At 38.8% G+C, this 18,676-nt stretch overlaps 1 protein-coding gene across 1 annotated transcript; it reads right to left on the reverse strand.

Annotated features, from left to right (window-relative positions):
- Nucleotides 1–3,805: 3,805 nt before the first annotated feature.
- LOC115807117 (pyroglutamylated RF-amide peptide receptor) lies at nucleotides 3,806–11,795 on the reverse strand. Its single transcript, XM_030767980.1, has 6 exons — nucleotides 11,465–11,795; nucleotides 9,147–9,305; nucleotides 7,754–7,815; nucleotides 6,276–6,508; nucleotides 5,757–5,854; nucleotides 3,806–4,308 (listed from the first exon to the last, which is right to left on the reverse strand). Exons 1-6 carry the CDS (start codon nucleotides 11,793–11,795, stop codon nucleotides 3,806–3,808), a joined length of 1,386 nt encoding a protein of 461 aa, XP_030623840.1.
- Between the last annotated feature and the right edge of the window lie 6,881 nt (nucleotides 11,796–18,676).

Here is an 18,676-nt window from a genome sequence, read left to right on the forward strand (position 1 = left end):
ATGCCTTTTTTTCACCTTTTGTATATAGTCTGGTAAAACACCCAAATTGTGCCTCACAGAAATTATATATATATATATTTATAGAAAGACTATCATGAAAACACAAGTAACTTAATGAAGTTCAGACTGCATACAGATCGAAGGAAACACTTGACATTTGAATGATCAAAAAGATTATTTTATAGAGTATATTCTACATGTAGAAACCCCTGTAAGCTCAGAAAAGCAAAAAGTGCACCCTGATCTACAACTTGTGACTCAGCTATATGAACTTCGAATTATAGCTGTATAAAATGTGACCTGTGGCTCTGTTTCTAAAATTAGATAGATGGCGCATTAAAGTGCAGATCTCTGGTCAGTTTTGCCTTTTTAGCCCGTAGTGGTTTAGACTTAGATTTTGTAAATGGCAGTCTGATATCTGATCAGCACAAAATGGCACTGTCCCCATGGAATCTATTTGAACTTGCATACAGAGACAGTGGAGCTACAATACAGTGCAGGCACTGCCACCTACTGACAGAGAATTAAAGAAAAAAAAAAGAAAAGAAAAACGTTAGAAAAAGAAACCTGCATCAATTTCAAGGGAGCTATTTGTATGTTCTGTCTTTCTTAGCCTATGTTTCTACATGTCTTCCCTCAATTCAAAATTTCGTCATAGGAATGGTATTTTGAGTGGAATCAGCACCTAGGTTCTCTATTTAGTTCAATAGAAAGAAGCTGTGTTTAAAAAAAAAAACAGTGCTACTTTTCTACTTTTGTACTGTATTATGTTTTTGTTCAGTTCTTAGGCTTTTTTTTTTTTTTTTTGCTTGTCCTTTGCCTTGTCTTTCAGATCAACCTTTTTTGCTTTTCTGCTGTACCTTAACTTTTCATTTGCTGAGCATCCTCTCGTTTTCAGAGGAACACTTCTTAATATGTACCACTCACTTGACCTTTTTTCCCCCCTTAGACAATTGTTTGCTCGTTTGTATATGTTTATGAATGTTTGCTGTTGCAAATTTACATGTAGGATGATGCCATTTTGAAAATAAAGTTTCTTAAAAGTGTTAACAGTGTTTCCGAAATATCTTCTGTCACAAACACTGTAATATGGGACTGACCCAAGTACTGGGAATGCTGCAGAGACTAGCTGGAGTTTTTGTCATTTTCGTTTGCATGTATTGTTTCATCCTGCAAAATGTGTTCATTTATATTTCTTTGGGCAGTTAAATACACTAGTGGCACATTTTCAGGGCAAGGCTGAAGACTAAACCTAAATTCAGTTGCTTTTTAAAATAAGGATTTCTACACGAGTTGAAAATCGATTTCTACACGAGTTGAAATACAAATTTTTAAAAGTAGCAGATAATGAGAGTTTAATTCAAATAAAAATTGACAACATTTTTGTATAAATATTTCATTTCTTCCGTGCACATTCATTTGCTGAAACTTCTTGGCCTCTTGAAAAATATTAACAAACAAACCACCATAATTAGCCATTTAGTTTTTAGAATTGTATGGCATACTAGCTGGTGTTTGACTTGTTTAGGTCACATGAAAAAAAACAGTAAAACAAGGCAAAAGGACTGATATTTATCTAACATCTTTTTGAATGGATGTTAGATAAATATCAGTATCATAACCATTTATTGGTTATAGTACTGAGAACTATGTTTCATAAATTGAAAGATGTCATAATTCCATAAATGGTGATGTAATAAAACTGTGAGGTTCCACACATTCATGAGTTCTTATTACACTCTTCTCTCCATTTATCTGTCCTCTCTGGTATTGTGAGTGTGTGTGCCTGTGTGTGTGAGTGTTTTCAGCAGGAGAACCCATATTCCTACTTCTCACTCCATTTGCTCATTAACCAAGAGGTGCCAGGATGGTAAGGAAGGGTGGGGCATTTGACCTGAACCGCTGCACTGTGCGACAAATTACCCAGCTGTCAGGAATCCCACTGGAGAACGCTCGGAAACTGGTGCGATTCAGGGAGCGGCAGCGGCGCAAAGCCCGACGTATGGAGGAGGAGAGGCGGGCCTTGTTGGAAAGGAGACGCAGTCTTAGGGAGGAGCTCCGTGAGGAGGCCCAAACAAAGAGGAGGCCAAAGAGAGCTCCTCAAAAACTGCCCAAAAATACCCTACCACAGCACTCAGTCAGGAGCAGCTCTGAACACCAACAGGAGATCACAAATAATACCCAAGACCAAGCAGCTGTTTTACAGAAACCTTTGGAAGGTCCTGACAATACAGAGGAAAAACCGGGGAGGACAGATGAGTTGAGAGAGAGTAAGCCCAAGGAAGGAAGCAATGAAGAGAATGATGGCAATAAGGAAGCTGCAGTGATGTCCAGTCCAAATATCATTGTCATTGAGATTAATTCACCCGTAAAGAAAGTGTTAAGAGAGCAAGGAACCAACACTTGTGACAGCATACCCAACCTGCTTCCCATCAACGCTCCAATCAACATCAAACAAAGTCCATCAATGAATGAGCAAAACCTTCACCAGCAGTCCAGTGTTCCTGCTGAAATGAACCCGGCACAGCGAGACGCAGGACAAGGACAGCGAAGAAGATGCCAACACACAAGCTCGTGCTCAAAGAGGAGAACGAAAGAAGCCCTCCTCAGGAACCAACGCATCCTGGAGTGGATGGCAGAGAACCAGAAGAGGCACAGAAGGAACTGTCGAAAAAATAGAAATGCTTCGGGAAACCATTGTGTCATTCTCTAACCTTTGTCCAGATGAGCTTTTCACTCATTCAAGGTTTAGACCATATCACTGTAAATATGGGGATGGGGAAACAGCTCTGTGAAAACAGCTCTGTGACCTCAAATAAAGATTTGTTCATCAGAATGGCCTGGGTTATGTTCATTTCATGCAATGCAAGTGATAAAAATGTCGCAAAAACTGACACAACACTAGATTTTTTTTTTCAGAACTCGTGTTCTTTAAACTACAGTCACCTGAGTAATTCAAAAGTATTGTTTATGCAGTACCAAATGTGGCCCTTTGGACTTAAAATAACAGTGAAATATGCATTAACGACTTTAAACTGAATGGCACAGCATGAAAATAAAGCTTTATTTCACATGATCAAAGGTTTATGCCAAAACTGATTTTCACATCAAATACACAATAATCATAATAATGAATTTCATTTTCAGGATAAAAGCACTTTACACAAAGTGCTTCACACAAAAACTGAACTCCATTTAAAAGGTAGAACATAGTACAAAAGTGTGAGGTAGCAGATTTTTCTCCCTCCTGTTTACAACACTGAAAAAAAACATTCTTACCCTTCAGACACACACACAAACCGCAATGCTAATTACCTTACTAAAAGGTGGTGTTTTCATTGAGAGCTGACAGTCAGAAAATCACAGCACCTCTGACTTTTCATTGAGAGCATGCAATTCTCTCATTTCAGAGATAATTCAGAATATTGATTCTTACAGGTGCCATTAACATCCTCTGCTTCACTGGTCTAATGCCCTTTGTACATGTATAGAGTTTTTTTTTTTTTCCGACTGTTTGAGTCATCAGGCCAGATGGTGCTGCTGGTCCTTTAATTGTACATGACTTCACAGACTGACCATCTCACATTTCTCTTTTTTTGACCTGTAGCTTTGCCCAGTACCACAAAGCTTATTAAACAAATTAAAATGTAATTAAAATGTGAAAACGATTTTAGTAAACTGAGCAGCTTAAAGAGGTGTTGTAATAGTGCACTATTTCATCTATGCCCTTTTAATTATAATAATAAGTAAATTATGATAACTTAAATCAGGGATTTAATTTAGTTTAGTTCAAAACTCACTAGCTTCAGTCTGTGGGCCTACCAGTGAGAAGCTGTTCAGAGCCAGAGGAGCTGTCCATGTGTGGAGGGTCTGTGACACTCAGGACCACAGTGCTGGAGGTCTTTTTGAACCACATAGCATTGAGCAGATTCATGGTGGGGAAGGAATTCACGGTGGGTCTCTCCAATACATTGTCAACATTGGGTTTGAGCTCCCATGCTACTTTGCTCACCGGCCTGTTGAGTCCTGCCTGTTTAGATGTCTTTATTATACCCCTCCGGGGTTCAGTGGATTCAACAGCAGAGACCCCAACACGTGCCCGGCTTCTCCTGAACCCTCCGGGGCACTGGCAACAGAAGCACCGGCCCCCTGGTCCTCTGCATCGAGTCAGCAGCACCAGTAGATCCCTCTTAAAGTTAGCATTTAGAGCAGCATATACCAGTGGGTTACAAATAGAATTACTGAAACCCAGAATCTGAACCACACTAACCAGCAAAAACTCAGAATCCAGATCCATGTCCAGCTGACCTGTCACAGAGCATTTGAGAAAAATGAGAAACAGTTCCAAAAGTATCATACGAGCACAACATCTTGAAACATTCCTGTCCCATTTATTTGCTATTTCTGTTTTCATTTAATATCCACGAAGAACAAACCCAATCTAATCAGGTCTTGTACATCTATTTATAAAAATGAAATAAAGATGCTTTGAACTCCAAACAAATACATACATCACTATACAGTATTCGCTAAGACTGACAAAATGGGGGTGGGGGGGGGCTCAATATTTAGACAGAAGCCTACCCTTATGTGCAATAGGGGAATGGCCCAATGGTCACTGACACTACTCTCTAGAGTGTATAGGGGAGATAGCAGGTTAACAAGCGGGATGCATTTCGGTCATTTTGCAAACAAGGGGGATGGCATCCCTCCTCATTCCCCTACAAATCGCCTACTGCTTACATGAGTGTCTTTTCCAAAAGTACAGCATGAATTCATAAAATATAACATTTTTTACTGGTAAAGGGTGAAATCCCTTGAGTAAGTTGAAATGTGCTGCCTGTATTAGTGAGGTTTTGAAAAAAAGGACATCTTGTACTTTCAGTTATCTCATTGGGTAGAAGCAACTGGGTCCTCATGATTCATCTCAGTCTCCATTACAGCTGTGTATAGAAGGAGCTATCAAATGCCCATTTGGTCCATAGTGGACAAAAATCTGGTTAAGATGTTACATGACTGGAGTTTGACGGAGAAACTGAGAAGGCAGTGTTTTGATTTTAGATCTGAAAACTATGAAATCCTGTATTTCTGAGTTCAGTAAACTGAAAAACACAGTGTTGACAACAACAAATAGCTGATTCAAAGGTTTCCTCAGGCATTGTCAACACTAAACACAAATTAACATACAACCTCTTTTTCTTTGAAAACCCTTCATTACTACAACAGAGTGTGTATTCATGTCATTATTAGCGAATGTGATTATAATGCAAAGGCCCACGGACTGGACTGATGACTGCATTGTGTCGTTAGTGCAATGCTTTAGGAGGAGTAATGGCTCCATAAGGGGAGCTGTGAAGTGTTTGGGTATCTTTGTGTTGACACACACTACATAATGATTATGAATCAATGCAGAGAGGGAGTGGAAAGGCACATGAGGACAACATTAGAAGGAAAGAGACCGGGCGAAATAATGAGGTGTTCAATGTTTACACTGAAAAATGTTAAATTCAGCTCCGTGTAATTCCGCCGTTTCATTATCAACATTATGGATACATTAAAATGTTCTTGATGCTTTTCAAAAAGTTTGCAAGTCAACTTTTATGAACATTCTGCTATGCTAGGTGAAGAAAGGAGACACTGATGGAGTTTTAATATAAACAAAGCAAGTTGGAGACAAGGTGAAAAGGAGAAGATGGGACAAAAGAGCAGAGGTGTGCGAGATGATCTTTTTTTTTTTTTTTTTTTTTCCTTCCTACCGTAGTCTAGCAGGAGGGAGACCAGGTGGAAAGGGGCCCAGCAGGCGGCAAAGAGCAGCACCACGGTGGCCATCATCCTAACAGCATGCCGCTTCCTCCTGAAGAAACGTCCAGACCCGAAGGCTATGTTAGTCACGGAACAGCTTTGTGCAGTGACACATCACAGCTGTGTCAGTCTAAGAGCAGCAAAGCAACATGGCACAAGCCGGCTAACAAAAGAGAAGCCAGCCACAGTACTAATTGACCATGCTATTCAGTGAGACTCATCAGCTACAATAATAACTTGTTGAAATACATTGTTAGAAGCAATATTTAATTTTTCAATGAAAAAAAAAAGACAAATTATGAATGCAGATTAAATAATACAGCCTGCAGTTTAGCCTCTGTTGTTATGTTTTCATCCTTTTATGGCTTCTTTCATTTCCACTGACTCTTTTTTGTCATTCGTCGTTCAAATCTAGGCATTCTTCCAAAGATTTTGCTTAACTTTATACTCACCCCAGTACTTTAAGAACTCACCTTGTGATCTTATTGATTTCAGATCCTGGCAGAGTTTGGAACATGACGTCATGAATTCTATGCTTCCCCCACAGTTCTCTTATGATCTTTCCATACAGAACCCCCATAGTAAGCAAAGGAACCAGAAAAACCAGCACTGACAGGCAGGTTGTGTAGGCCTGCCTCTGTCGCTGACTTGCCCAAACCTCCAAGCAACAGGTGTGGTGTATGTCGAACAGAAAATCATACTTTACCTAAGGAATCAAAGATAATGATTAACAATAAACCTCCGGTGAAAGCAGTTAACCTCCACACCTTTCTTTATTCAATATTCTTTCAGCAAGAGAACAACTGAGAGTGCAAGATATGATGACTTTGAGTGAGCTAGGAAGAGTTCTCCATTTCTTTCACAGGCTATTTCTTATTTTCTGCTTTCATTCTCTCGTCTTGCGCATTCAGGTCACTGATTGCAGAAAAAAAGAGGAGACAAAATGATGTGACATCTAAGAGTTCTTGAGCATTACTTGGGGGACATTTATAGATTCATGTTTTACATTAACCTTTTCCCATTGTGATGGGAGGAGGATTATGGTGACGCCATTGCTGTCTGTAATCTCTGTCCTCTTGTGATGTACAGCAATACTTCTCCATTGGGTTTTATACAATCCAAAATCCGGCTCCAATCTAGTGTTAATGATAGTTGTCGTTCATTTAATTCATTGCTAATGGCCGAAGTTCCAAGTCAATGCTATACTCTTGAAGTCATTTATGAAGATTTTGTCTGAAGGTGTTACTATTATTCTTCTTTTCATATTGTTCTAAAACAATGCATTAAAACTGACATTTATAATTGCATAAATAATCATTTCATAGCAGTCAGAATGGCATACGGGCAGTCACATGTTTACAAGCATTCAGACACTACTGTTCAAGCATTCAGACACTACTTTTTTTTGTTGTTGTTGTTGTTGTTGTTTTTTTTTATTGACAGTCCTTCAACCTTTTGCTCATTTGTCCTGACCTCTCTTACCATCTCACTACCCTTTTGTTTTACAAAATTATCCTAACTTACTTAAAACGATCTGAATTCAATGCTCAACAACACGACACAAAACATAAGGCATAGAAACAGTTTTGCTACTGAGATGAGATGAGATTTATTGGGCATGATAGCATGATTACTTAATCTTGGCCTAGTTTATGTGTGTCTGTATTCCTACCTACTTCAAAAAGAGAGAAGGTTAATGACTGCTGACTCATTTATCCATGCAATCTTGGAATGTTTTAGTTAGTTAGTTTGCTGGGGTTTTTTTTTTCTTTTTTCCACAGGAAATTGGGCAACGTGATAGCAGTGGGTCAAAACACAAAGTATTAAAACGACCAAATTATGTTAAAGTTGCAAGAACAACGCAATTATACTAACAAGGATGATAAGAGGCAAACCTTTGCACAAATAATATAATGACAGTTATCATAAAAATAGCAGCTACTACATTTACCTCCACTTTCTGGACAAACCACATTGGGGCTGCTATTGCAAGAGCAGCCAACCACACAGCCACTGCAAGGAAAATGAAGTGTGTGTCAATGCCTTGGCCTGTGTGATTAGAATATGCTTAACAAAGCTTTTCTCGGTCAATAACAGCATACAACCTGAAGAAAACCAAACATTTGACTGTTTTTTTATGCAAATGTGTGGATTATCTTTAAGCTAGACTCTAATAGCTGCTCTCAGCTCAGTCCGAATATAAGTGAGCTCTATATGACAGGGTGGGATTTCAGTTATAGTGCTGCATTCATTCACAGAAAAATTACATTCGCACATAATACTTAATGATTTCATATCAACAGTCAATGCATTATTTTCATTAATTTGTACGATAATTTAATATCCTCCTCTGCAAGTGTTGCTTTAGCAGCACGCTGTTGTTCCATTTAATTTTTTGTCTCATTGTAGCGTGGTATCGCCAGTAAATCTTTCTACAGAAGTGTAACAAACCCATTAGTGCTTCTTTAGCTTGGTTAGATAATAGTGCATTTAGAATTCACAGTGAAGCATTGCAGAATTAAGTTAATGACCACTGTTAAATGCATAATACATAGGAATTTGGATAAAAGTCAAATTTTCCCTGTACTGTCATTATTTTGCCTTAAGTATAGTGGTGCAACTATACAAAACCTACAGTACCTCTCAATGGAGAATAAACAAAGGCAGTGCTATTCATCAATTCTTAGAGACTTATGAACACAAAGCATGCATTCTGTTTTCACAATCATTAAATTAAATGATTGCCTTAATGAGGGCAAAGCATGAGTCTCATCTTTGAAAATGAGCAACTGGAGTGGTTCCTGAAAATTGCCATATTCCCTTCTCCACATTTCTTAAAAAACAAACATTTTCAAAAGAATTTTCAGGATTTATTTCAGGAACAATACATTCCAGGAAAGCAATTAGTTGATCATCCACTTTTGGTGCTGGGTTAAACTAGAAGATTACAAACCACAAAAGCATCCAGTTGTATATCTTTCCTATCTGAGAACAAATGAAATGTCCTTTGTTTCAAGACATGACAATTTTGTGATTATTTTTGTTATTGTAGTTATTTGATGGGGATGTGTTGTTTTTGTTGTTGTTGGTGTTGTTGTTGTTGTTGTTGTTGCTGTTGCTGTTGGTGCTAGTTAACCTGAACATATGCCTGCTGAAGTGGAACTGGCATATAGTGCATATAGTGTGCTATATCAGGAAGAGGAGATAAATGGAACCTCAGAAACATTACATAAAATTATGCTCTTCTCCTCTCAAATGCATCAGTGACCTCCAAGGGGAAAAAAGCACTCATGACATTGCCTGTTCCACAACCTTGCTCTTTTACCTCTTGCTCATATACTCACCAAGCATCTTGAAAGCAGGGCAGAGGAAGTTCTCACTGCGGAAATGTAAAGGATAAAGGATGCCCTGGAAACGCTCCACAGCAATACAGGTCATTGTTAGGATGCTGGTTGCTATGGCAGTCACTTGGAGAAATGGAACTAGTTTGCACAGAAAATCCCCTTCAAATGGGAAAGAGAAATAGTAAGCGTGTATGTTTCTGTGTGTGTGCACGCGTGCGTGTGTGTGTGTGTGTGTGTGTGGAGACAGAGAGAGAAAGAGAGAGAGAGAGAGAGAAAGAACAACAGAAAGAAAGATACTGGGAAGGCAAAATAAGGAATGGTAGGATGAAAAAATATATTCGTAGGGCAGCTACATGTCCTTTTTTATATCTCAGATGTCTCTCACCCGGGAGTGAGGTGTGTGTTGTCATGGAATCACTACCAAAAAAGACCTTCATCCTTCTCCACTTCCATTAGAGTGCTTCCTGCTGTTCTCTAATTCCTTCATTCCATCTGACTAATCCATTAGAATGCACAGTGCATGTTAATGTCAGCTTACATTCAAACCTCATAAGGACAGAGGTCCATCAGACATGTGAAAAGGGGTATCTGAGGGTTTTGCTTTGCCCTGGTCATTATCGAAAAGATTGAAGGAATCACGCATTCGACAGAAGCTGTGAAAGGACAAATTGAAATGCCAGATATCTTTTCATGATTACATTGATTATGATGATACAGTTTATGATGTAGATAAATTCACGTTTTGGAAAGATACTACACGAAAGATGCAAATCACATGACTGTTCTAAAGTCTTCCTCTTTATGTATGTGTGCACTGTGCTCACAAAACCCCATTTTTAAGATATCACCAAAAAAAAAGCCTTTTAAGTGATTATTTCCAGTCACAAGAATAGTTCATCTTTATATCTCTTCTGTAATGTTTGAATTGCTTTCATGAAAAAACAAGAGCTTAAAGACATATTTTTGTAGTTATTAGGTATATGGCGTAATGTAAAGTGGCAGGACAACATATTTGTGGGAATATCAAATGAATCAGTCAATTTTACTATTGAATGAGTCATCCAAGTTATTTTACACCAGTCACAAAGAGCAGCATCCCTTTAAACGCTGCACAAAATGATTTTTCACCACTTTTAAATGTGAGATGACAAATTATTGAAATGTCACCATCACAAATGTCAGGTTACATCTGTAGATTTGTCATTTGTCTCTCACTTTTGCTCTCTATCCGTAACCCCATCCTCAACGTTTTGACAGAGGTGAAATATTTAAAGAGGCACAAAATACAAAAAGGGCACATCACAGACCCCTCCGCTAGGTACTGTAGATCACTCTTTTTTTTTTTTAATTTTATCATTATAGTCTAAAAGGTTTAAGGATATATTTACCCAATAGATCTAATCCCCTTTCACACATGCAGCTTGATCCAGAAATGTTTTGGCAATTTTCCAGAACAGGGTCACGTCTGAATGTGAGCCAGACTTGAAGTTCCGGAAAAGTTGGACAGTACCTTTCACATTAAATGTGGAACAACATGAAAAACAGACTCCGTGCAACAGATAACCTGCCTTTACAAGTCACCTATCTTTACACTATTTGTTTAATCATATATACATCTTGTTATTTAAAGCACAGATTCAACACACTGAGTACAGGACATTAGCAAAGCATAAACTTATTCATCCACTCACAAACAAATCTGTTCTAAAGACTCCCAATGTAAAGGTAAGCCAGTGACATTCCAATGAGACAACTGTTTTACACCACAGAGCTTCCTCTTACAATATTATTTTGACCTGGTAGACCTGAAATTCAGTGGACTTATTTGTGTTTGTTTTTGTCAGGCACTAGGAGGAACAGTAATTTAATAGTTAAGAGCAATGACACTTTTTGTTTTTGTTTATGCTTTGTAAACAAAGTTGTGGAAGCAATTACCTTGAAGTAGATGAGACATGAAGTATGAAGGATTAAAATAAACAGAACAATGAGGAAGGGAAAGACACGTGATTCAAAACTAGCAAAAAGGAGAATATTAAGCATGAATATAAATTCCACCAACAATACAAGCTCTACCTGCATATTATAAGTGAAAACCTATTTTGTCTTTTCCATCCTTTATTCTCCAATAGAAAAACATGGCACAGCAGAGTGTACATAGAACTGTATTTCCTGTCAGTCACATGTAAAATCTGTTTAAATGCCATAGAGGTGAGTTTTTTGGTGTTGTTGCTGTGTATGCAGTTTGCTTTGTATGTGAATATTTGCGAGTGTGTTTATCTGTCAAGCTGTGCAAAGATCATGTTGGCAGCTTTGTTTACCTGCAAGCCAGTTGGTGAAGAAGTGCTGGAGCAGTGTGGCAGGCACACATACAATGGCAATAAGGAGATCACTTAGAGCCAGGGAACAGATGAAGAAGGTGCTAGGAGACTGTAAGGCCTTCCAGCGGCAGAGGAGAACCAGGACAGCACTGTTTCCAACCACTGCAAGTCCAAATATGAGCACATAAAGCAGTCCAAAGACTGGCTGCAGTGCTCCAGGAAGCCTGGGCACTGATACCAATGGTGGGATAGAGTATTCTTGGATGAACTGCCAGCGAGACAGGTTAGAGGCCTCCAGCATAAGATCCAGGAGCTGCGAGGTCAGGTTCATTTTCATAGGGTCCTTGTAGTTGAACACTCAGGATTTTCTCTTCTTTGGATAATTATGTAGTATTATTTTCTTGTAACTGCTATCATAATTCAATTTGGATTGGGGAATAAGAATCAGATGAGCAGTCTTGTAGAGTAAAATTGATGAGGATGACAGGACACAAACTTTTCAGCCTGTTGTTTTGTATTTAGTTCATTACATCCTCTGGGACAAAAATCACTGACACTCTGAAACAGGTTGTAGTCACTTGGGGTACTGTGTGTTCTGTGATTATTATTGTTTTTTTCCCCACAGAAAAAAAAAAGAAAGAAAAAAATATCTCTTAATTTAAAAATATTGTGAAATCCTCATGGCAAAGAACTCATGACTGAGCATCTGAAAAATAACAAGTTTGCGTATTTTCACAAAACACAGGTCATTAAAAAGTTTTTATCTGTATTCTGTTAGGGATATACGCAGGCCACACGTCAGGTCTCAATTTATACACATAAATATTCATTCATATTCAGAGCTAAAATTATATCATATTGACTACTGATGGTGTGTTTTAATATGCATTTGCAACCGATTACCATTTACAGTAGCATACTCACCTAAAGACTGTAGCCTACAAAACATCGAGAGATTTATGGAGTATTTCTGGAAGACAAGGAAAAATATAAAATATTATCCATATCTATGTTTACCCCCATTCCATATCGATATGATCTTGCTGGAAGGTAAGAATTTATCTGTAACTCGCGGATTTTAGTGTACAGAGAAATCTGTCGTTTGACCACTCCCTCCAGTGGAAGGAAGAAGCGATACTTTACTGCGAAACAAGCGCTCAATTCAAGAGCGGTAGTGAATACATGTCACTATCGTTTGTGACTACTTTACATATGTATAAAAACTGTGCCATTCGTTCTACACATGACCTCAAGAGCTTTGATTTCCAGTCGTATTTTGCTTGAAAATGGCCAGGAAGTCAGGACCCTCGTGTATCAGATTTACTACGTTTTGAAGTAATAAAACAAAAATAAAATAATGCAACAGACATGTAGGCTATTATTCAAGGGATATTGTCAGTCCTCAGTGAAATATCTCGAAATAATTAACTCTTGGATTGATATCATGTTACGGTTACAAAAAAAAAAGACACGATTACATTTGTTATCAGTAACCAGGATACATTTCCACTTCTCATCCATTACAGACTTGAAGGAAAAGTTTTACCTGAAAAATAATGATAGTAAACTCTGCAAGAGTAACAACTACATGACGCGAAATGCGATTTTTTCCGTAAAAATAACCGGCAGGACTTCATCAACATCTTTTAAAATAATGATTTGGGCCATAAGCTATAAACGTATAGTCAAAGTAAAGCACTTACTTTCCTTCACTAGATCTGTTTAGTCCAATTTTTTCGTTTGTCTTGTATTCCGTCCTGAAATCAGTCCGCCTTGAAAAGTTTCTCCTCGACCTAGAGAAGTCCCTTTAATACACCCAGAGTAACGCACCATGTTCAGCGGGGTCCACCACCGTGCCATACACGTTACAGAAAGAGTGGTGATAATTTTATGTGTGTTCTCATTTCAGTTGGGAGGGGGCACGGGCTGACGCATTCGATCCATGTTCCATTCATTTCAGAATCAAAACATTGTGTTACTGGTGCGGAAGTGAATCTATTAGCGAAAGTGAGCAGAGGTTTATTATAATACGTGTTCTGCACGGGTTTTTCTTATTGGTGGGATTTAGCGTGCTCTGTTTGGCGCACTTGTAGCTTAGCGCAATGCCACGGCACAATTACTAAAGCCTAAGCCGTTGTGTTCACCTTACACATATGCCAGTTCCTACGCTTGACGATTCTGCAGGATAGACAGAAACCAACACCAAATAGTATTTACTTTTAGATATAATTTACTAACTGCGGCCAAGTCTTGCTTTCTCCCAACACAACTCTGCATGCAGCCGCGCTGGAACAAGCGCAAAGTGAGCGGTGCCGGGGGGTGGGGTAAGAACACCGGGTAAACCCAGACCTGTAGGAGGGTCTGCAGGTGCCTTGACATGCAATTAAGGCATAACATGCTACTAAGACACATTATCTATTTATTCACTCACCTACTGACTTTGCTCAACAAATATGCACAAAGAACAAGAGTTGAAGGCACATAGGGTATAAATTGCATCAGAAGACATAGGCTAATGCTAACAATACATACTTAAAGCTGTCAGGTTTCCAAGATCACAATATAAAATGTTGTTAAGTATTGATAATTGTCCAAAACAAACTAAGATCTGCTTACATACAGCAGATGTTAAGTTTCAGAATCAGTCTTTTGGATACACATTTAGAATGTAATCTCCCCTCTTCGATGAAACTGCAGCTCTCTCCCTGTCTGAAATTGCACAGTACAACTGTGGATTCTGGCCGCTAGATAACTACAAACAGATTTTTCCCTTTTTGTCTTGAAAAACGTCTTCCGGGGCTTCACGTTTTCATATCTTGATGTTAGTTAACGTAGTGATGTCATATGACCTATGAACTGAGTATGAACAAGTTGTATCGTTGTGGATCAATACGTTACAGGTTTTATTTCAAAGATTTTTTTTCTTTCATGACAAAAAAACCTTAATATTCGAATTAACTAATTTAATGACAAAATAAATAAGACATTAACAGTGATATCAAATGATCAAAGAGTCTCTTAGTGGTTTTGATTTTTGCTTTTTATTCCGTACAGAAAAGCAATCATAAAACAAATTCCACAACAAATGCACTGTGTGTGTGTGTGATGACTGTGAGAAAAGCATCTCACTAGAAGGGCATCATCCAGCAATTAACTACAAACCACATAAGAAAGAATGGAAATTCTCGGGTGAAATATCCCCTTAAAAACGGACATGTACATGTATTTGTTGTGACCATGCTGCATTTCACCATTAACATATGCTACATTTCACCATTAACATACTGGATCAATATCTATATCACATTACATGTTAAGTAACGGTGTAACGGTTCAGAATCCGAGACCGAAACTGTGATACAAACGTCCACGGTCTCCGGAAGACGGAACCGCAACACGCATCCCCGCCCTCGCCCCTCCGCCCCCGGCAGCCTGTACTTTACTAACAAAACTCTTTTTTTTTCATTTCAGAATTAACACTATAACACATGTTAATCACGAAATTATCATTCTATTTAAAGTTAGGGCTAGCTGTAAATATTAGGGGTGTAACGGTATACGTATTTACATTACCCTTCATTAGACTACAGGACGCTCGGTTCGGTGCGCTTTGTGATTCGAGTGAAGGCTAGCTTCAACCACTCACATTACGTGCATAACTTTTCTTTGTTCTGATGGTCAATCGACCGAAACGTTAGCGAATAAAGTGATACTTGACAAGATACAGTGTGCCCTCTCCGACATTTCTGTGTGCCAAACTAAAATTTAAAACCCAGTTTCCTCTCCTATACCATAATGGAGCCGTAACTTAGCAACTGAAGGTATCCTGTTTGGAAACATTTCGGTTTTCCGATGAACTACAGTAGCCCAGTAATGGGCAAAGACGTGGATAAGATGAAGACAGCTCGCCGGCATTGTTCAACTGAAATCGGGTGTGTTGCTGGCAGTACATCGAACATGATTACTCATTTGAGATGGCATCATCCAAATGTGAATATCACGGGTACAAGGAAAGAACAGAGTTTGCCACTGTTTACAAGTTTGCACAAGTTTATAAGTTTACAAGTAAACTCATAATAAATGAAAAGAAATTTCAGGGTTTGCATGTCTTTTTTTTTTCACTGTACCAAAAACGTACCGAACTGTGACTTCTAAACCGAGGTACTTACCGAGTCGTGACTTCTGCTTACCGTTACACCCCTACAGTATCAATTCATTCTCTGACTGGAATGATTCAACTGCTATTTTCAGTTCTATTAATTGATCTTATTTTAGTATGTGAACAAGGCAATGGTTATCCCAAATTTCTTCTTTCTTTCATTTTTATCAAGCATTTATCAGTTCTTTTCAATGGTAAACAGACAACTGCAAGAATGAGACTCCACGTCCATGAGCAGGGAGCTTCTACAGAAACCTGCCTACTCTTGTCCAGATCTTTCACAGGTGATGTGTTCAGCTCCACTTGGCTATGCTGAGCAACTTCGAGGGTGTTGTGTGATAACTCCCATGACTCATGAGTAGTAATACACCACTCTCAGAACCATGTGAATCACCTACACAAGTTTAACAATCTGTGTGTAGGTAACACAGCACTTATGCAGTGTAGAAACTGAATGTTTCACTTCATCATGCATGTCAGCAGGCTATTTCCTGAGTTCCGGTGTAGTAGCCAAATTTTTGTAGTACTTATCTGCTGTGCCTTCAGAGGCATTTCAGTGTCGTCCTATGCAGACTGTGCTGTGTACATTTGTGTGTACATTTGCAGGCATATTTGTAATTTGTCTAAGTGTGTCCTGCCTAAAATACTTATAGCCTTGAGAGACACACAGGGTCATTTCTGAAATTCTGAATCCTAACCCAACTGTCTGGCTACATCTTTTGAATAGCAGATTCTTACTGCTATGGCAGTGATTTGAATGGCCTACATTGTTGTATTTCTATGTTGTTGCATTTCTGCCACTATTTTATTATTTTTGAATTCTTCTTTTTTTTAACTTTTGGTCCAGTGTAATTGTCCACTTTCTTCAACTTTCCATTAAAATAGTAAAAATGGTCATTCTCCCTGTCTTTTTGGAGGAGAGTGTTATCAGTGTTGCTAGAATAAATATGTTTACTGTCAGTATTTTCAGTAGTTGTTGTGGATGCTAGAAATACATTGGAGGTCATGGAGTTTGCTTGCATATTACCTTTGGTTGAAGAGAAACGTGACCTTGTTGTGGCTGATTTTAATTTGATTTCCAGCATTTTCTCAATGCATTGTCTCAAGCCAGCAACAGTGCGATGAATTAATCCAAAGCAGATGGGTGTTTCTATGCTTTGAGTCTGTAATGTTTCTTCTTTCCACTTTGTCTCCAGAATTTCAGTAGCTGGAGTCAGTGAACTTTTGGTTCCGGTTTCATAGTTGCCAGTTGTCACTGTCTTTAATTTTACTTCCAATATTTTCTCCAGACATCTTTTCAGTCCGGCTGCAGTTCGATGAATTAGTCCAAAGCAAAAGACATTTCCTGTGCTTTTAGTACTTCTCTGTGAACTTTCTGTAATTATGGTGGAAAAACTCACAGCACTGGTGCTCTTTGTTTGCCCTGAGATCTCTTTCTCTAAGCTTAAAGTAGATACTTCTTTGGGCTCAAGTGTTAGGACTGACATAGAAAGCTTAGTGAAAGAAGGTGTGATTAAATGTGTGCTCAAACTATGGAGAATTTCTGGACCTGATGGCGTGACTGATTTCTTTGTATTGTCACTCGCATCCCATTTCAAAACTGTTGAAAGCTGCCTCACTGAAGGGATAGTACCTGCCTTTCCAGTTGTGCCTGTGACACCTGTGACAGATCCTGGTAGGTGTTCTTTTCCTTCATGTGTTGTTGGACTCCCTGTTTCTTCTGTGCATTCTGTTTCAAAACTCTCTGTGGTTACAGGTATAGTATTGCTTTGTGCTGTCTCATCAGTGACAGATCCTGGTAGGTACTCTTTTACTTTGTGAGTTGTTGTGGCTGATTTTAATTTGATTTCCAACATTTTCTCAATGCATCGTCTCAAGCCAGCAACAGTGCGATGAATTAATCCAAAGCAGCTAGGTGTTTCTATGCTTTGAGTCTGTAATGTTTCATCTCTCCACTCTGTCTCCAGAATTTCAGTAGCCTGTGTCAGTGAACTTTTGGTTCCGGTTTCATAGATGCCAGTTGTCACTGTCTTTAATTTTACTTCCAATATTTTCTCCAGACATCTTTTCAATCCGTCTGCAGTTCGATGAATTAGTCCAAAGCAAGAGACATTTCCTGTGCTTTTAGTACTTCTCTGTGAACTTTCTGTAATTATGGTGGAAAAACTCACAGCACTGGTGCTCTTTGTTTGCCCTGAGATCTCTTTCTCTAAGCTTAAAGTAGATACTTCTTTAGGCTCAAGTGTTAGGACTGACATAGGAAGCTTAGTGAAAGAAGGTGTGATTAAATGTGTGCTCAAACTATGGAGAATTTCTGGACCTGATGGCGTGACTGATTTCATTGTATTGTCACTAGAATCCCATTTCAAAACTGTTGAAAGCTGCCTCACTGAAGGGTTAGTACCCGCCTTTCCAGTTGTGCCTGTAACACCTGTGACAGATCCTGGTAGGTATTCTTTTCCTTCATGTGTTGTTGGACTCACTGTTTCTTCTGTGCATTCTGTTTCAAACATCTCTGTGGTTACAGGTATAGTAGTGCCTTGTGTTGTCCCAGCAGTGACAGATCCTGGTAGGTATTCTTTTACTTCATGTGTTGTTGGACTCACTGTTTCTTCTGTGCATTCTGTTTCAAAGATCTCTGTGGTTACAGTAATAGCAGTGCCTTGTGTTTTCCCAGCAGTGACAGATCCTGGCAGGTACACTTTTCCTTCATGCGTTGTTGGACTCACTGTTTCTTCTGTGCATTCTGTTTCAGACATCTCTGTGGTCACAGATATAGTAGTGGCTTGTGTTGTCGCACCAGTGACAGATCCTGGTAGGTATTCTTTTCCTTCATGTGTTGTTGGACTCACTGTTTCTTCTGTGCATTCTGTTTCAAAGATCTCTGTGGTTACAGTAATAGTAGTGCCTTGTGTTTTCCCAGCAGTGACAGATCCTGGCAGGTACCCTTTTCCTTCATGTGTTGTTGGACTCACTGTTTCTTCTGTGCATTCTGTTTCAGAGATTTCTGTGGTCACAGGTAAAGTAGTGCCTTGTGTTGTCTCACCAGTGAC

The sequence above is a fragment of the Chanos chanos genome, chromosome 3 (genome assembly GCF_902362185.1).
Source record: "Chanos chanos chromosome 3, fChaCha1.1, whole genome shotgun sequence".
Classification (NCBI taxonomy): Eukaryota; Metazoa; Chordata; class Actinopteri; order Gonorynchiformes; family Chanidae; genus Chanos; species Chanos chanos.

Bases quoted from the DNA above. Each gene is read 5' to 3' on its own strand.
- LOC115807117 (XM_030767980.1), bottom strand. From the start codon at position 11,795: ATGAACCTGACCTCGCAGCTCCTGGATCTTATGCTGGAGGCCTCTAAC. The intron at 9,306-11,464 runs GTAAACAAAGCT...TCCCATTTGAAG, and splicing joins CTTCACCAACTGGCTTGCAG to GGGATTTTCTGTGCAAACTA. The intron at 7,816-9,146 runs GTGAGTATATGA...TTTTCCTTGCAG, and splicing joins CCCTGCTTTCAAGATGCTTG to TGGCTGTGTGGTTGGCTGCT.